At 47.9% G+C, this 20520-nt stretch overlaps 1 protein-coding gene across 1 annotated transcript in view; it reads left to right on the forward strand.

Annotated features, from left to right (window-relative positions):
• ERRFI1 (ERBB receptor feedback inhibitor 1) overlaps positions 1–1155 on the forward strand; it is an 11574-nt gene extending 10419 nt beyond the window's left edge. Inside the window, exon 5 of the mRNA XM_006914440.3 lies at positions 2–1155. Coding sequence (XP_006914502.1) covers positions 2–708 — 707 coding nt within the window. The 3' untranslated portion in view covers positions 709–1155. The remainder of the gene's footprint in view (position 1) is intronic.
• The last annotated feature ends 19365 nt before the right edge of the window (positions 1156–20520 follow it).

Genomic DNA, 20520 nt, shown 5'->3' on the forward strand with positions numbered 1-20520 from the left:
CCCGACCCCGACCCCGACCTCGACCCCTCTCCGTCCCAGGCCCACCGCAGGCTGCGCAGGTCCCACTCGGGCCCGGCCGGGTCCCTCAACAAGGCCGCCGCCAGGGGCCCCGGCCACCCGCACAGAGCTTCTCCCAACTCCGACGACGACGAGAAACCCGAGGTGCCCCCCCGGGTCCCCATACCTCCTAGGCCAGTGAAGCCAGACTACAGACGGTGGTCGGCGGAGGTGGCGTCCAGCACCTACAGTGACGAAGACAGGCCTCCCAAAGTGCCGCCCAGAGAGCCGCTGTCCCGGAGCAGCTCCCGCACACCGAGCCCCAAAAGCCTTCCGTCTTACCTCAATGGGGTCATGCCCCCCACGCAGAGCTTCGCTCCCGACCCCAAGTACACCAGCCCCAAAGCCCTGCAGAGACAGAACAGCGAAGGGTCTGCCAATAAGGCGCCCTGCATCCTGCCCATCATCGAAAATGGGAAGAAGGTCAGCTCGACACATTATTACCTCCTACCTGAGAGGCCGCCGTATCTGGACAGATACGAGAAATTCTTTCAGGAAGCCGAAGAAGCAGACGTGGGCACCCACGTCCAGGCGCTGCCCGCTGCTGACGGCCTCGGGCCCCCGGCCGCAGACAAGCCCGGCCCGAAAGCGAGAGCGGCCCCCGGCGGCCAGGGGAAGCGCAAGCACCCGTCCTGCGTGGTTTCCCCTTAGACTCTGGGTCGCCGGGCAGCGGAGGTGCCACGGGCGCAGGTGGCTCTCGAGCTGTGTTCCAGTCCGGCTGAGGTTCACAGGAAAACGATTTAGCTGCGGAATAAAAATTGGACTCTGTGCTAGAGAGGCTGGGAGTGGCTGTGAGGTGCTTCATGCTGAGGGTCCCTGATCTTGTCAGCGTTGGAGAAAAGTCTGTCCAAGGCTACAAAGACACGATGGCGGAGGGCAGGCCGGGGGCTCGCACGCGCACGCTGCGTTGTAGACTGTAGTTGCAGGCTAACCAGTTAGTGGCTGTCGTAGAGTAATAGACACCCCGAATGCTAGAAACTGAAGCTGCAGAATGATTCTTGATAGGCTGAAAATTGAGCAAACAGAAGAAAACGCAGTATTTAGATCAAATCATAAAAAAAAAAAAAAAAGAAAAAAAAAATTCTTAGTAAGTTTGAAGATTTCTGTCTCTGGCCTTGTTCTGTTTTTTTGTTTTGTTTTGTTTATTTTTGCAAGCTGTCTTTATGGAGGGCAGGGTGTGTGTGCTCGCTGTGGCTCTGCCTGTGGGTCAGCACCGTCCCCAGGCCCGCAGACTCCGCCTCGCTTCTGGCTTCCCCGAGGGGGGTCACAGCGGTTTGTTTGGCCACCACCCTTCACCTGCACATGTGTCGCATCTTGAAAAATGGGAAGCTGATAGAATTAGTACATTTTCCATACAGTTCCTCCTTTGTTCCACTAAAACGGCCCATTGTCACGTATGCCTTACAGAAGCAGCGGGAGGCAGACTGTCCCCAATGTCCAGGGTGTCCATTTTAAGCAATAATGAAACAGCTATGTGATCGAGAGTTTTCGTGTGGGGATGTGTGTGGTGTTTTTTTGTTTGTTTTTTTTTTAGACTTAATAAAACAGATACAGCACAAGCAGGCCTTGTGTTGCTGGTTCCTATTCAGTATTTCCTGGGGATTGTTTGCTTTTTAAGTAAAACACTTCTGACCAAGAATGCAGTATGTCCTGATACCAGAGGTCACATCAGCCTCGCTCTGCTTTCAAACTCTCGCAGCTGGCTGCTTCAAAAAAAAGCGAGATGTAGCTCCTGTTCATCCTTCCACGGCTCCCGTGCAGTCATCCTACGTAGCTAAGCACAGGCGAGAAGGTGCTCACTAAACGTACATCACTGCAATGTTCTCTTAACAGTTAAACAAGCTGTTTACAGTTGAAACTGCTGAATGATACTATTTGAGCTATTTAAAGCTTGTATTTTAGTGTGAACTAAATGAAGGTTAAAACATGCTTTAGAAAAATGCACTGATTTCTGCATCATGTGTACAGTATTGGACAAAGGATTTTATTCATTTTTGTTGCATTATTTTGAATATTGCCTTTTCATTTTAATAAAGTTATACTTATTTACAATACTGTTACTGTTTCTTGGCTACACTGACAGAATTTTATGTCTTAAGTCATTTAACATCACCTTTTTTAAGCAAAAGGCAGATTTTTTTTTGGCAATTTAGTACATACTTGAAATTTACTGTCATTCCCTAAAATGACAAATAATTTGGGCAATTCATATTTAAACATACAAATGCATAGAGAAATGAGCTGTTGGTATTTACCTTTAATGATAGTGAACTTGAGTCAATGCTGATTTGTCACTATCAAAATGTGTCGTCGGGGAGGGGCGGCCCACTCGCGGGAAGGAGACGGGAGAAACCAGCTCTGATAGACTTGTCATGTGACTCACTGAGTTTTAGGACCAGGTCCGGACTCTGGGCCTCTGGGAGGCTCCGCCTCTTGCTTGATGTGAGGTCACCCAAGCACCCCCAGCCTGCCCCAGCCTCTTGCAGAGGGGGCGAGTCTCCCGGCAGCTTTTGGAGGAAGCCGGGGTGCTGTTTGCGAGGGTGCTCGCCAGGGTCACCTCCTCCACCATCCTCTGCCCTATGGCTAAAGTCAAGCTGCCCGCCCACCTGGAGGATGGAGATGCTCTCCGTGACCTTAACCGTGCACCTGCGTGTCCTTGGTACCCTCCAGAGTCCAATCGGTGATCTGGGCTCAGAATCCAACTCCACCTCTTTCTGATTGTGTGTTGGGCAGGTTCTTAAAAGTCCCCAGACCTCAGTGTTCTCATGGGTAAAGTGGGGGGAGGGGTGGCACCTACAATAGGGAATCATCTGTGACAAGTGCATATAAGCGCCAGCGACGGTGCACAGTGAGGGCCCTGCTCGTGAACTGCCAACTCGCTGTCACCCTGAAAGCTGGGTGTCGTTCCTGGCCTTTGACAGATGAAGAAATGAGCCCAGTATGTTCATTCGTGCCAGACCCGGAGAAAACACCCCCCAACCCTCCCACCCCCTGGCCCTAATGGGATTTAAAGCAGAACGTGATTCCAACTGATGTACATGCTAAAAAGTAGTGAACGGTGGTGGTGGCGGAATGACAGCTCTCTGAGGTGGTGAGACTTGAAGGGTTGGCATCTAAGCGGAAGGAGGCAGGCGACGAGGGCGGGCTAGCGGAGAAAATGAGGCCGAGGGCAGAGAGAAGGCTGGGCTTTCCCATCAGCTGGGAGCTGTCATGGCAGGGATGGGCAATGGGAAGAGGCAGCGGACGCGCCTCAGAGGTGTCCGCGGGGGAGTGACATGATCTGATTTGTTTTAAAAAGTTGACAGTGGCTGTCGCGTGGAGAACAGATCGGGGAGGAGCTGAGGAGACGGGAGACTTGAGGACTGAGGCTGTCCTGACGGGTTTGGGTGCCGGGTGGTGGAGATGGGGAAAACTGGCTCCGAAAGCGTCTTGGAGGTAGGAAGGGCTCGGGAGCTTGGGCGGGACGCAGCCCAGCGGGCCGGGCGTCCTCCGCCCCGAGCAGCAGCGGAGTCGGGATGCAGCGCCTCCACGACCGCATCTCGCGTCCCTTCTGCCTTTTTTTGCCCCCTCCACTGCCCTTTGCATTGCAGTCGAGACCAATTAGTTCCATATTTGCTTCCCTCTTACCTCCGGGTGTTTCTTTGATTTGGGGAGAATAGACATTTTCTTACTTTTTCCTGGCCACGCTAATTTTTGCTAATGCCACGTGACTGGAAGGAACCCTGTCCACAGCACCATCTGCCAGCTTGATCCTCAACCAGAACGCTGAGCAAATTGACTTCCAAAGCCCGGGTCGGCCCCGTGCTACTCACTTGGCTGTGGCCGAGACCAGTACCAGGGAGGAAACGGCTGTCTGCTAGCTGCCACTTGTGCGTCCTCGAGTTCTCTCTTCCGGCAGGTAGTATCCAGTGACAAAGTGCTGTCCCAAGGGCAAGACGTGCAGACTCCAGGCGTAACCTCTCACACTCCAAGCGAAGGCTTCCTGTAGCTTCCCTGGGCCTCGCCTTCCCATCCGTGGGGGATGGTGCCGCAGCAGAGCTCAGTACCATACGGCCCCAAGGGATGTGTCACTAGGGACCGCTTCATGGCACAAAGCAGAAGCTACAGTCCGTCAAGAGGACCCGTGTGTAAGTCAGCTCAAAATTTGGATAATGTGAAATATTAAGTCGGCCCAGGTTGCAATAACCAGTATGTGTGGCCTATCTTTTTATTAAATTCCGCACCTAATGGAAGTTCAATCTTGTTTATATGTTGATTATTTCTAGGTCCCAAGTGATGTCTTAACTACGTTATGAAAAGAACCATCTTTAAGAGGGTGCTAGGAGCCCCATTCCAAAACAGAGGCCTCGGATTCTTCTGGAGTGTTACACAGATTGAGAAGAGACAACTATATCCGTACATCCATCTATCTACGAGCTCGAGAATTAAAACACATATTAAGTTATTCTTATTTTAGTTCTTAATTTCATGCCATAATTTATAGTTTTAGAGTCTATGGAGCCTTTTCCTTGAAAATAATCTCCTAGCAGGGTTATAGCATACAGGTTTTTTTTTTTTTTTTTTTTTTACTTCTTATTTTGAAATAATTATAGACTCCCAAGAAGTTTCAAAAATAGTACAGAGGTCCCTGTACCCACTACCCAGACTCCCCCAAGAATAACATCTTATATAATTATAGTCTGTTATCAAAACCAGAAAATCAACATCATCACGATACTCATATAGTATTTTTTCTAGAAATAGTATCAAAGTGGACTTAGCTCCTACTTTTTAAAATTTGTTTACAAAGTAACTTTGGCATTCTGTTAGGCATTTTGTGAAAAGCTAATAAAGCTTTAAAAATATACTGCCAGGTAACTACACACATGATGATGATGAAAACCAAAAAGATAAACTGCACGTGAACTGTGATCTGCCAAGATTTTTCTGCACGATTCATTTGCATTCGCTGTAGTAAAGATAATACTTCAGACTCTGGGGACTCCTGAATGCTGTGTCCTTTATAGGTCCTCTGCTGGGACAGATGCAGCCTTGAGAGGACACATCTTTGGATCTGAAATGTGTCAACTAATCAGGAGGCAGAGTGAACTTCTAAACCAGCGCTAGAGCTTCGAGGTGTTCTTGTCCCAAGGAAAATAAGCTTGGTTCATCCTAAAATACACTCAGAGATGGCTTTTCTTTGTAGACCGGTCCATTTGACAAAGGTTTTGGGCCTTTTTCTCTGCACACAGGAATCAAGACTTTCAGAAGTTTGGGGATTTTCTTTGGGCAAAGGAGAGAGGGGAGAGAATTGGGAGAAGGTTCCGGTGTGTCCGGACTCGGTGAGCCTCGCCTTTATCCATCGTCACTCAGTGCAGCATGAGCGAGGCATGTCTAATGCAGTTTGCGGGTGTGAATTTTCATGCTTTTCACTTGGAAGCATCACACTTTAAGATGCTCCTGCCTGAGCCACTGAGAAGCACACACCGCAGCATGCGGAAACGTGCTCTCCTCTGCGTTCACGTGATCAGAAGTCAGAGGCCAACATACTTGGCGTGGATGTGCTTCTGCACCTGAGAAAATTTTTCCACTCGGTAGTGACCCTTTGCTCCTCTAGGTCTGCTGCCACCCAGGGCAACAGATGGGGCTTGGGGACGGAGAGAGGGTTAGGGACAAGGGGAAAGACTCTGGGTACTGGTGTTCACCTGCCCGTGGACAGCTGGCAGGCTACTGGGCTGAAGCCTGCCTCTGGATCTCCATCATCCCTCATCCTGATTCCAGAAAACTGCCAGGAGCCCCAAGCGAGGCGACCTGTAGCGAGTCACTGAAACAGTATCCACCACACATAAACCTGCTGCTCCCCCGCCCCGCCCCCCACTCCCCCCAGTAAGAAGGCCGGTGGGAGGGACCAGTCCTTGGGAATGTGTATCAGTCACCTTGACTCTGTCCTGCTGGAGAAAGGCACCACCTTCATTCCTCGCAAATAACTTTGGATCCACGTCAAATAAACATCTTAATCACATGCTTCGTGCGTGCGTATTTCTTCATTTTGCAGTGGGCGGGGTCAGCGCAGCGCCGCCCCCCGGGACTGCCTGAGTTTAGGACACTCCCTTCTTGTGTAAGGCTAATGAGTCTGGCCTCAGCCCTGAGCAGCCTTGGGCACGGCGCGCGCGGGAGGCTGCATTTTGTCGGTGCCAAAGCCCCGGCTGCCCTGGTGTCCTCGTGCACGGTGTTCTAGTAAGAAATGACCACGGTGCTGGGACAGTCCCCGCTCCTCAGCCAGGCGGCGAGCCCGGCTCACAGAGCTGCAGAGGCGACCGCAGCAGCCCAGACACATGATAAGACTTGTCTGCGCATCACCCCGGCCCGGAGCCTCTAATTACACGTCTGGGGCTTGCCGGAGCCCAGGTGGCCGGCTCACATGATAGCGCGGGCTCGGTTCTCACTGCCCGCGCAGCGGGTGGGGGAGGCGCCGAGCGCCTTGCGTCAGTCCACACACATTATAATAACCACATTCCAAAGACAACAGGAGGCCACGGAACCAGGCGGTTCTTCCTTCTCAAAGCATCGCCACGATTTTATCTTCCCATCCACGTTCCAGGCCCTGCCTTTTTGAGTTTTCCATCTCGACTTCCCTTCCACCTGCCCCCCTAACTTAGCACTGCTGGGCACCGTGGCTGGAGCCCAAAAAAAGCACGATGATCCGTCCCCTAGCCGCGTGCTTTCCTCCACGCAGGGCGGCTGTGGCCTGCGGGGTGTCTCGTGCGATGGCACTTGGGAGATTTAACTCGCTTGCAGATGTCTAATTATTATCAACAGCCACCGGTTATCGGAAACTTGCTATTTGCCAGGCGCTGTGCTGGACACAATGAAAGAAATATTGTCGTGTGATGTCATCAGAATCAGCCTGAGAACCAGGGGGCTTCGTTCCAAAGAAAAAACACGTGTACAGCGCCCGGAGAGAAAGTCACTGTCACCAGAACCAAACCTGAGATGGCACATGCCAGTCAGAGGCTTCTGGACGAAAGCTGCAGTGTGGGAAGGAACCGCCAGCGGCTTGTCCTGTCCACAATCAGCTGTGTAGGAGGAGTTTGAGGACAGCAGCCAGAAATCTGTTTTTGTTTTTGTTTTTGAAGCTACACTTTTTTTTTTCCTTCCAAGCCAAGTGGATGCTGAATCCATTCGATTGTTCTTTTTGCAGGAATCCACAGGTTTTAACAATAATAGATAGACAGACTGCCGCGTGTCATCGGCTCGTCGATGGCGATCTCATAAAGAAATTGATTTAGCAAACCGAAATGCTCATGTGAAATGTTTGCCTCCGAAGCCTGCAGTGTCAGGCTGTAGATAACTTCTATTTACTTAAATTAATCTTTTTTCTTAAATTCGTATTCTTAAGGAGTCCTATGCACTCGGTAATCCCAAAAGACAGTCTTCTGGATACAGAGTTTTCTCTGAAGAGCCTTCTGGGCCAAAAGAGGTGTTATCATTCACCCAGCGCACATGATAATTCTGTTCTCGCCTAAACTCCACCCCGCAGCCCGCTCCCACCTCTACAAACTCATGGTGTCCTTTCTGAATCACACATAAATGCCACGCCCTGAGTTGCACATAAAACTTGGCTATTATTTATGCATCAGTGTCTGCTGATACAAGTGGTGGCTTAGAAGAAATCCATTTCTATTTTTCTGGACTTGTTGACCCCCTCACTTCCCCATAACTCGTTTCATGTGCGAAATTCACTGAAAGTGTTTCTTCTAAAATTTGCTAATTTTCAGGATATGTTTTCAACTCCTTTTCTGGTTATAAATCCTGGTCTTTTTCCTTTAAGTTCGAACCTCAATCACGACAAGCAACATTATTAGAGTGGGGTAGATCTCCTATTTTATAGTTCATAGCCAGGAACAGAATTAAATAGAGTGATGGAGAGCCCATCCGCAGTTGGATGCTTGCAGGCCTCCTGCCTCCCTGCTAAATAGCTCCTGAAATCTCCTGAAATTGAGACTAAATCTATAAGCAAAAAATAATATATCTATTGGCACACCGGATTGGTTCAGGGATTCATGAAAGATACGGAGCAGAGAGAGGTGTGGTTTGATGGAGAAATCGGCCCAAAGGAAAAGGAAGACTAAAACCGTCACAGGAGATGGCTTCTGTGATGGCCGGCAGCCCCGGGGGGTTCTGGGAAGGAGGCGTGTATGGGGATGGAGCAGGACGGAGCCTGGGCGGTGGTCAGGGGGGTATCTGGAGAACCACTCCAGAGTGCGGGCCAGCCAGCTTCCCCCCACCCCACCCCGCACCTTCGGCTAGGCTGCGTCAGTGAGCATGCCTACAGGCTAGAGCACTGGTGTCAGACACACAAAAAGGCCCTAGGTAGCGAGAACTTTCTGAAAAAATGTGCCCCCCTACCCGCCCCAATGGGCAATATCCGTCCTGACTGCACGCTCTGTCCAGACGCATTGTCCTTCCTCTTCCAAGCTCATGTAATCAGAGCCATCATCACAGACAACAGAATGGGAACTTTCAAACAAAAACAGGAGCATAAAATTAAAAGTCACCAAACGTTTGAGGAAAATTAATACTAAGAAAAGCACCACTCAATAAATAGAGACCAGCACTCATGCAAATATTTCACAAGCGTGAAAATAATCCTCAGATACCTCAGATATCAGACAGAATAGTACATCTATAAGACAAAAATAAACTATTATGGGAAAAAAAAAAAAAAGCCAAGGGATAGGAAATGTGAAGAAAAAAAGACAGAAATAGAGAGTGGCATAAAAGAAAGAATTAAAACACAAGAGAAGAAAATTTCCCAGATCTGAAGATACAGGTCTTCATGTGAAAAGGATCCTCCGATGCCAAATGATTCAAAATAAGACAAATGCAGACACATTCCCAAAACTTCAGAATACCAAGGATTAAAAATAAATAAACAAATAAATAAACAAATAAATGAACAAAAAAACAAACAAACAAATAAATAAAACTTCCAAAGGGAAAAAACAAGCAGAAAGTTACTTTACCAAGGAGTAAGAATTACATGAACCCCAGCAACATGGGATACTAGAAGAAAATAGACCAGTAGTATCAAGGTTCTAAGAAAAAACTGAATTTGAACTCAGCCAAATTTGCATCCAAGTGAAAGATTAGAATAAAATACTTCAGGCACACAAACCTCAGAAAGCCTGTCACTCTCAGATGTGCCCTCTGAAAGGATTTCTCAAGGGCTGAAACCCAGCATGACAAAGGGAATCCAAGGCGGATGGACGGTGTCTGAGGGGCAGTGGCCAGCGAACAGGCCAGCACAACTTACGGTGACATTTGCATAATCGTTTATGTGTAATTAACAAATGAATAATGACAGAGAACGAAGATTCCAGATCGATTCAAGGAGAATGAGGAGGGAAGGGAAAACAGACTGAGGTTTTCCTCTTGAAGGAGCAGAGGACAGAATTGGTTAATTCTGGATATTGCTGAATACTATTAAGTATACATTAAAGATTTAGAGGATAAGGTCCACTTCGGGTAATAGTACAGAAACGTGAACCAGATTCACCATCCTGCCTATGGCGATTATAAACTAAGGATAAAGTATAAAGAGCAACGATGTGGAGGTTCAGGGGGGCAACCAGTGCCCTGAAGAGAAGGGACACAAACTAGTGGAGACGGGACATGTAAACTTGGCTTTCTCCCAAGAATGTTCCTTAACTCTCCCAGCACGAGGAAGAGTTCAAACAGAAAGCAGCAGTCTCATTGGGCGGAAGAGACAGCACTCAGATTTCAGAGCTGCCACAGTAGCTAGGAATTAGCGGGGCGGGGCAGATCCTAGGCGGGAGGAAGCCCTACGGTTTGTGTACGAACACCCCTTAAATCCTTGGCCAACCTTCAACTGTGCGTTATAGGTCCCCGCTGCAAGGGGCTCCGTGGAAAGTGACAACTAGAAGGCCAAGACTGAGCAGAGGTCTTAGCAGCTGCCCGGGTGCTGACACAAAGTGTGGCATGCAAGTCAAGCCAGGTTAGAGATGCTTGCTAAACCTCTTGGGCTTTTTAATAAATGCCCAGAAGGGCCACGTTTTAGAAGTGAGGGCCACATTCCAGACTGAGGGCAAAACTGAAAGAGACCTGCTCTACCAAGCCTATAAACAAGCCACCACAGGTTCAGGGTTATTAGCCAGTCAGTTAGCAGCCTTCTAGAACAAAATTCGTCACTTTCAGAGGAAGATGACGGGAACCACTGTGCTACCGTGTATCAGCCATCAGTAAATGACCAAAGTTTATAAGTCATGTGGAGAAGCGGGAGAATGCCTCCCATAATCAAGAGGAAAAAACAGTCAATAGAATCAGACCCACAGATAACCAAGATCTGGAATTAGCAAACTCTCTAAAATAATTATTATAAATACGTTAAAGATGCTACAGATACAGATGGCCACGATGGGTGAAAGTATAGGGAATTTTCAGGAGTGATCTAGAAACCATAAAAAAGGACCAAACGAAAATTGTAGACCTGAAAAATGCTATATCTGAAAAAAAATTTGTTTTAGAGAACTGATGCCCGATTGGATATTGCAAAAGGAATTATAACATGAACATCAAGACAGATAAATAGAAAGTACTCAAACTATAGCACAGAAAAAATAAAGATTGGAAGGTTGTCTCAGTTGGGATAGCAGAAATTGAATGTACAACTTCTAAATCACTTGAAGAAAAAGAAAAGGAAAAAATGATCAATATAATAAATGGTAAGAAAAGGGGGGAATTTAACAGTTTAAAAAACCCATAGTTAAAAGCAAACAGAATAAGATGGAAGGAATAAGTCAAAAACACCAGTAAACGCATATAAAAAAGGGGGAATTAATTACATTCCCATTTAAACATAGAGGCCTTCAGATTAAATTAACAACAATGACATTTATGTCATTCATAGAAGACACACGTAAAAAGAAAGTCATATGTTGGCTGGGAGTACTTTTGAGTACGAATAACAGAAACACCACTAACAGTGGCTAACAAAGTAGGTTTATTTTTCTTGTAGAAATCTGGAAGTATGTGGCTGCGGGTGTTAGTTTGACAGTGCAGAGATGGTGTCTCAGCAATTCTCTTGTCCTTTTCTTCATGGTCACAGAATGGCTGCCAAGGCTCCAGGCAACACATCCGCATTGAAGGCAGGAAGGCGTAAGAAGCAACAATGGTCCCATCGCTTCCTTTTTTCAGGAAAAACGAAAACCTTCCCAGACCTCTCAACAGACTTCTGCTTGTGTTTCATTTATCAAAACTGTTGTCACCTGGCAAGACACGAGGGTCACCCTTGGACCATACGGTGAAAGCATACAAGAGAGAAGGGTATTAGAAATGAATATTCGGTAGCCAGTGAATAGTGTCAGATAAGGGGATGGAGAAGGATACGGCAGGCAGATGCTGACAACAGGCTAGCGAGAAGCGCCCTGCTACGGTCTGACGGACGGAACAGAGGGAAACGGCCCGGGAGCGCTGGGCTGCGTGTGATCCGCAGGACTCAGCTGCATCTCCCGCTCCTGCAGCAGCGGCCGGGACGTAAAAGCTTACATCCCGAGGCTCTTTTGCAGCTAGGTTCCAGATGCGAGTTCGGTTCTGCCAGTCGCACAGAACCGCATGAGAGCTGGTAAGGGGCAGTGAGGCAGAGGCTGTCTTGCTGGCAACCAAGGGCATAGGGATGGGTGTGAGAGATGGTCCGGCAGTGGCCAGACTCAGCATTTCAGGGTTTTAGCCACCGCTGTGTGGGAAGATATGGTTGTTATGGTCACAGCTGCAGTGACAGTGATGGCCTCCTGAGCCTGGCTTCCTTATGCCCGAGTTAAAACTGGTGACATGGTCTCCAACAACAGTCCAAGGAGGCCCCTAGTTTCCCCAGTGATGTTATAAACACCTGATTCCCCATTTTAAACCCCTTTCTGCTTAACATACACTGAATGGTTTATATTTCCTGCCCTGAGCTCTGAAACTGACACCAAACACACACACACACACACACACACACACACTTGGAATGATAGGGCTCTCGAGTAACTGTCAGTAGCAAATGCAAACCCTCTCTGCAAGAACTCAACCTCAGTCCAAACCTCAAAGAATTCCTACAGAATAAAAAAAATAAAATAAAATAAAGGAAAATGAACATTTCCCAAGCAAAACCCACAGGGAAACAAGGCACCGCAAACAAGGAGGACAGGACCACAGAGCAGAGACAGAGCCGCGAAGCCATCGGGTTTTAGAGTCACCAGACACCGAACATGAAATCCATGTGTTTGGTACATTCGAATAAATAGATATATGCAAATAGATTCAAAAAGGAATAAAATAAAACATCTTAAAATAAAATATATAGGTAATAATTAAATGTAACAGTTCAATGAATGTGCCGGCCACCATATTGGACACAGCTGAAGAATTAATGAACTAGGTGAAGAAATGACATAGAATGCGGAACCGAAGGACAAAGGATGGAGAGGGTGACAGAGAGGTTAAAGATGAGAGAAAATGGAAGGGTGTGAATTACATAATCTGGAGAGAGACCAGACGGAATGCGGAAGAAGCAATATTTGAAAAGGTAATGGAATGAGAATTTTCCAGAACTGTTGAAATATACCAAGGCTTAAATCCAGAAATCCTAATAAATCCCTATAGATCAAAAAGAAGGAAGGAAGGAAGGAGAAAGGGAGGAAAGAAAAAGAAGGAAATAGATCCATAAATCGTAGATTTGCAGTGAGACTGCAAAACACCGAAGATTTAATAAAAAATAAATTTAAAATTCTACAGCAGATGTTATATTTAATTCCCTTTATACTTTATAAGATGCCCATTTTAATCACTTGAATTTATCATTGTACTAGAGACCCTAACCAGCAAGAAAAATAGATTAAACATTTAGGGACTGGAAAGAGAGAAATAAATTGTCTTTGATGATATGAATGTCTATATAAAAAATTCAAAATGATTTATATCTACATTACATTAGAATAAGAGAGTTTTAAAAGGCTGAATACTTGATCAATATAGAAACATATCTGCATTTCTATATACCAGCAACAATCAGAAAACCATTTTTAAAGGTATTTATAAAATCAGAAAAGGAAGGAAGGAAGGAGGGAAGGAAGGAAAAAAGGAAAGAGAGAAAGAAAGGAAGGCAGACAGACCTAATAATAAATCTGACATGAGACGTGCTAGCCCTTGATGGATAAATTACAAAACATTGTTGAAAGACATTAGATGTTAAAGACCGAAATGAATGGAAAGTACGCTTTGCTCTTGAATAAGAAGATTCAGTATCAGTGAGATGTCAGCCTTCCCCAAACTGCTCTATGAATTTAATGCAATCCCAATAAAAATCCAACAGTATTCTTTGTGGGACTTGCTAAACGTCTCCGTGGAAGAGTCGAGGCCACGGTCAGCCGGGGACTCCGGAGGACGTTGGGGGAATCGCCCCCACCAGGTGGGGAAACCGGACCGCACAGACTAACAGAACAGAGCCCGCAAACAAAGACAAGCACTCACGGAGACGATTTAGGTCGAGCTAGGACTGCAGATTAGTGGGGAAAAGGGGCCCATTCGCTCACTGGCCGTGGGACACCTGATTAGCCACACGTGGAAAAAAGGAAATCAGATTTCCACGCCACACATCAAGTTCAGATGTGGAATGCAAAAGGGCGAATAATTTAGTAAACAATCTAAGTGGACATCTTTATGATCTTGAGATAGGAAAGAATTTAGCACGAACTGTAAAGACAAAAACAGGTAGATTCTACTCTATTAAAATTAAGAATTTCTGTTTATCACAGGTACCACAGAGTGAAAAGGCAGGCCGCAATCCCAAAGATATTTGCCACTCATGTAAGCAAGTGATTTCTATTCAGACTATATAAAGAATTCCTACAGATTAAAAAGACAAAGACAAAAATAAAAAATAAAAACCAGAATGATGAGCGAAGGATAGTCATTACACAGAAGAAGGAACCATATAGAAACGATGCTTCATGAGTAACCAGGAAAATGCAAATGAAGGCCTTCGCACACAGCACATTCTCGATAATTAAAATGCGGGACAATAGCTCGTGCGTCAGGACACGGGACAGTCATTCTTATTCATTGCCCGTGGATTATAAATGGCTATAACTGCTCAGGAAGTGGTTTGGCGTTTCCTGGTGCAGGGGTTCTTCACCCGGGGTGCATGGGAAGAATTCTGTGAACTCACATGGGGGAAAAAAACCTCTGCATTTTCACTAATATCTAACCGAAAGTCGGTACCGCTTTCTAGTAGAATCAAACCAAGGCAGTATCAGCAGGACCTGTGACATCCCGCAAGAGAATACAGATTTGTTTGCATATCACATCAAACTTGCTGGAGAGACCTCAAAATATCATTTATTCTCGTCACAACTTCCAAACTAGGGTAGTTATCTGACCAACTGCTAAATATTACCATTTAATTGAAAAACATATATTGTTTTATCACAATTTTTTTTTAAAAAATATTTTGAAAGCTACATTTACGATCGAAACTAGGGTAGTTATCTGACCAACTGCTAAATATTACCATTTAATTGAAAAACATATATTGTTTTATCACAATTTTTTTTTAAATATTTTGAAAGCTACATTCCTTACGATCGGTATCCCTTGTAATAAGAACCACCGTCACTGCTACTCAGAACGTGAGGGGCCGGCGCCCAGGCACCCACCCTGGGTGCCTGCAGCGGGAGACACAGGCGTAGTGTGGGAAATGGCCCGTGGTCACCAGCGGTTCGATGAGGGAGTTGTGGACGGTCCATGTGGTGAAGTCATGCAAGGGGTCAGTCTGGGGTACGGGGCGAGGGGTAAGACTGGGGAAGGCCAGGCAATTGAGCCCTGGAGAAGTTTCCTTCCTTAACTTGGGTAAATGGGCATTCGTGTGAAATCGTACACAGCCGCGTCTGCATCCAATCTCTGTAGGTAAGATTTTCAAGTAACAAGATGGATGATAATTGGTGTTATTGATCATACAGGGGAAGCAGGCAAATCGGAGGGCAAATTGGCCACGTCTATCAAATCCGTGTGCCCGCTCTTTGATCCAAAAGTCCACACTTGCACAGAAAAGTACGCCCGAACGTATTCCCTGAAACTTCTAAAAATATTTAATAACTGTAAAAATACCTTGAAATCCATTAGTTTCAACAAGAAAACTAAACCCAATTTAGTTTAAACAAAGTTCTGAATCGACGTTTCTCCCAAGTAAATGAATAAATGGGCAACAAGGACGGGAAGACGCTCGGCATCACTAATCGTTAGGGAAACGCAAAGCAAAGGTGCGATGAGGTGTCACCCCGCACCTGTCAGAAGAGAAAAGGACGCGTGTGCTGAGGGTGCAGAGAGACTGGGACCCTCGTGCGCTGTCGGTGGGGATGCAGGATGCCACAGCCACTGTGCAAAACAATGCGGCCGTTCCTCGAAAATGAAAACCAGAGTTACAATGCGATCCGGCCATTCCACTTCCGGCTACGTACCCCAAAGAACGTTCGTAACAGCATAATTCACGGCACGAACGTGGAAGCAACCTGAGCGTCCACCAGCACACGAATGGGTAAACACAACGTGGTGGATACACACGGTGGAATATTACTCAGCCTTGAAAAGGAAGAGCCTTCTGCTAGGACATTATGCTGAATAAAATCAACCGGTCACAGAAACACAGATACCGGACGAGTCCCCTCGGATGAGACACCTCGAGCGGTCATATTCGCAGAGGCAGCAGGTGGAAAGGCAAATGCCAGCAGCTGGGGGAGGGGAGAGGGGGAGTCAGTGTTTAATGGGGACAGAGTGTCAGTTTTGCAAGACGGAGAGCGTTCCAGAGATGGATGGACAGTGGTGACGGCTGCACAACCATGTGAGTGTCCTTATGCCACTGACTGTACACTTAAAAATGATAAGATGATAAGTTTTATGTTATGTGTATTTCACCGCAATAAATAAAATCAAGGGTAAACGCAGCGGCAGAGGAATGGTCAGAGGACGTATAAGGCAGCTGTGCTGTGGAGTCCTATTCAGCCGTCAAGGTCAACCTGACACGAGCAGATCTCTAAGACGCGTCGAGTTTTTAAAAATTCAGTTTGCAAAAGAATGTACACGACAGGATCCTATTTATTTTAAAATAATATTTAAAATTATAATGTGCATATCTATGGGTACAACGTAACGCGTGTGGGTGTGGATGTGAACGGTTGGTTACACATTTGTTAAGTTCATGGAAAACAGACTGGAAGAGTGACCCCAAAGTGAGAATTTGGGGAAAGGGAGGGGACGGGGGGAGGAGGCACCGAGGGAACGCTCGAGTTTGCTTTATGCATCCGTGTACCCTTTGAGTCTTTTCCGATGAGCAGGTATTGACATATCCATTGCATAATTACATTTTTAAAAGTGTCTTAAGACCTCAGGTGGCACTGAGCTAGATGCCTCTTGGACTAATGACATAGTATTATCCACAATCCGGAAGGGATTTACTCTGTCGTAAGCACGCTGAGTGGCTGTCATCCTTGGAGAAGGGATGTGGAAGTCTAACCAAGTATTAGAAAACGGGTGATCTCATTCTGCCGTGAACTTGCAGTTTATTATTCTTGCAGAGTCATCGCTGATGGCAGATCGGAGGGAACGTGTCAGGCTCTGAGGTTCACCATCCGTTTACTTATCATCATCACCTTTTACCTGCCTCTCACCTTGCCTTTGTGAATTGAATTATCCAAGGGTAGTCATTCAGGGGTGAATGGAGAGAATTCTGCTTTTTGTTTGATGGTGGCTGCACACCTTGCTGGGGCCTGGGGACTCGAGATGGGCAGGGCCAAGGCCCCACCCTAAGGACAAGCCCTGGGGACTCGGGAATTCAGGGTTGACACCGGCTACATTCCATTTGGATTTAAAAACAAAGCAGACTTTCTCTTCAGTAAACTTTGTGAAATATTAGTCTCCTCTTCGAAAAAAGAAACCCGAGCGAGCACACTCCTTAAGGCATGCTCACCTCTGCTCCGCTTTTAAAAAACCACTCAAGCAAAGATGTGGCCGGTGACGAGGCCCAGCGCCCGGGCTCTGTCGCCAGCAGCCCAGGGTCCATGTCTGCCGATGACTCACCGCTTTTCTCTTTTCTTCTTTTTTTTTGAAGACACTGAACTCATCACTCTAACATTATTTTTAAGCCAAGCAAAAATCTCCATGCTCGGGCCTAATAAAAAAAAAAATAAATAAAATAAAATAAAAAAACAACTTTTCTTTTTTTAAAGAGAAAACCTGAGGATGCAATCATACACAGAAATGAAAATAAATAAACAAATGAAGGAAGGGACCAGTTGAGTCGTGAGGCCAGGGCAAGATCTGGCTGGCCTGGGACTGTTTGGGAGCCTGACACAGCCCCTGAGGGCCACAGGAAGCGAGGATGATGAGGACGATAACAGCCATGAGGATGATGATGACAGTAACAGCCATGAGGATGATGAGGATGATAACAGCCCTGGTGATGAGGACGGAAAAAGGGGTTCTATGGAAAGTGGCCTCACAGGGTGATCTGACGATAAATTCCTAACTGGGCCGGTCAGGTGGGCAGTCATGCCCTAGGCTTAAAACTCTGCAGTAAAAGGTTTATCTTTGCCTTAAGCAGCCCTGGCCATTGTTTCTGTGTGCCTAGGTCAACACGCCTTTGAATTAAGCCATAACCACCCCAGTGAGCATATCTCCTTAACCAAGCCTGCAACCACACCCCACCAGGCTTTCTTCCACCTCCAAGGCATCTTCCTTCTATTCCCTCCTTAATTTCGAAGGCATGAAAGGTGTAAAATCGGTAGTCTTGAGAGCACTTGAGGTCTTGTTCCCCTGCATACATCGTCAGTTTGGCTCAAATTTACTCCTAAAAAATTCTCTGCGGGTTTGGACGGTTTTTACATCCATGGTGACAATGGCGACAGTGATGGTGGTGATGGCGAGTTCTTCCTCGGCGTGTGGCCTCCCACGAGAGCCCAGGCCCCGGGAGCCTCGAGGCTGGAGCTGGGTCCGGGGAGAGGGGCCAGCTCCAGACAGACTCTACGCCGGGAGTGAGCAGGGTGTGTCCAGCCAGGGCACAGACAGGACTTCCTGCAGTTCTTCCTGCAGGGCACTGACTCTGATGCCGCTCACCGGGGCAGGTGCTGCGTCTGACCCAAGGCGGGTGCGTGAGGGGCCCCAACTCACTGCTGCTCTTCAGGCACCCTGGTCCCTCATGAAGGGCAAAGGCTTTAACTATGAGATGATTCTGCAGGAAAACTCCATGTTCCCCTCATTCCTCAGGGAACCAAAACCCTAGAATACAGAACACGCACCAGGCAACACGCGCCGGGCTCCAGACGACACAGCTGGCCACACCAAAACACTTTTCCATTAAATTAAGCATTTCAGTTTATGAAACGTACGTCCCCCTGGATGGGAGCCTTTGATTCTTGAGACAATTCTATACAGCACGGGACAGACAGGTTCTTGACCTCTAGAGACACTGGCTGTTTGTCAAACAAACATTCGTTTGACAGTAAATGACAATGGTCGCTTTGTAGGGTTGTTGGGGGGCCTGAATTGAAAGCTGTAGCCGGCAAGTAAATCTCCACGTGCTGGGAGAGAAAAAGTTCTCTAAGTGAAAAGGCAAAGGGCAGAGCAGGGCGACATATGATATCATCCCTTTCCTGCAAAGTGTGAAAGAAGTTAGCTCCCTCGCTGGATGATTCGCACACAGCAGGTGCTCAGAGAGCCGCGGCCCCGCCCCTTTCCCCTCCCCCCCCCCATTATACACCCAGGAAAGGAGATAGATGCTCTACACCTCCCCTTGTAGTCACAGTGACTAACTCTCCCTTCAGAGGGAGGCTGGGCCGTCACTTCTCCATGGCAACGCTCCGGCGGGGGCCTCAGGGACTGGAGCCTGGACACCACCCGCCTGCGCTGGGAAAGCCATGGTCAAAGGCCGGCCAGGGCTGAGCCGCGTCCTATGATAGCAGTGTTCTCTGTTGGGTCGGGGGAGCTGAGCTCTGGGCTCCAGACTTGATCTCCTCCCTGACTCTCCAAGCTGGAGCTCCAGGAGCGGCGGCTGCTGTCACTAAAGTGACAGTGAACAGAATGATGGCCGAGTCCCTCGATTCGGGCCACCCAGGCGCAGGAGGCCCAGTCAAGCCGGATGGGCCACACACCTGAATTCCAAGTCCAGGTCCCTTTCAAAAGCCTACGCCTCCCTCCCACTTCGGTTCTCGTCCTCCTTGTTTGCACGGCCCGCCCCCTGCCCCAGCCCCTCTCCCGGGAAGGAAGAGCTAATGGACATTTAGCACAGGAAAGCAGGCAGAGAGGGAGCAGAGGATTTTAAACGTTATCGATATGCTCAAAGCCAGCAATTCTTGACCTGGTCAGCAAGGGCCCAAGCTTCAGATAAGGTGGGCCCTGGAGCCCCACCCCCAACACGTTGTGGAAAAACACCCTCACCACCACGACGCAAGGGTGGAGACTCTCAGAAACGCTCTTGTCAGGTCCAACCATCTCTCCTGGCTGCCTCGGGGGAAATGAGCTTTCAGAGAGATAATCTTTGCACAGCTACTTCCTGCAGACCCTTCTAAAATTCCAGGAAGCTTATTCAGAGGTAGGGGCTGCGGGCAAAACACACTGCGACTCGGGAGTGTTTCCAGATGCTCCGCATTAAGGATAGATTTACTTCTGGGTCAGTAACCTGTGACTTTCAAAGGAACAGGTCTGGGTTGTTCTTCCTTCTAAACGCCCCCTGGGGCCCCCAGCACCCCCTGTGCAGAGCTCAGGATGGGACTGTCTGTCTGACCTTGTGTTCAAGTTGGAGCTGTGGGAACTGGCCCCCTCACACCCACATGGGCACCCGGTCCTTGCCCTACCTGCAGCCTCCCACGGCCCTGTTCCCGCCTGGGCTCCCTCCCAACAGACTGAGCCCGTGGACCAGGCAGAATCAGGGTCCCCCTCCAGTGGTCCCCAGCTCCAAGTCAGTCCCAACATCCAGGCCCCGGCTCTCCTCCAACCTCGCCTCCCCGAGTGAGTCCTCCTCAGCCTGGCCCCTAACACGCCTGCCTCAGGGCCTTTGCATTTCCTGTGTCTGTGGCCTGGGATGCTCAGAAGCATTCCAGACACCTGCATCTTCACACCCAGATCTCTCAGCTTCTCTTTTCAGAGGGGCCTTCCCAAACCACCCCGCAGGAAATTTCCAGGCACTGTTCCCTTTCCCCACTCTTCTTCATTGACAGTAAATCCTCTTAAATTTGTGTTTCTCTCTCTCTCTCTCTCACCCACAACACAAGCTCCACGGAGACAGACTGTGTGTCTCTCGGGGCTTATTCCCAGCACCAGGAACAGGGCTTGGTACCTAGTGGGTACAAAACAGAGCTGCTGAGGGCATGTAATCCAGTCCCACCCCAACGTCAGGTCTCAGCTCCAGAGTCACTTCCTCCGAGACCTCCCCTCCCA

Source organism: Pteropus alecto, unplaced genomic scaffold (assembly GCF_000325575.1).
Source record: "Pteropus alecto unplaced genomic scaffold, ASM32557v1 scaffold125, whole genome shotgun sequence".
Lineage (NCBI taxonomy): Eukaryota > Metazoa > Chordata > Mammalia > Chiroptera > Pteropodidae > Pteropus > Pteropus alecto.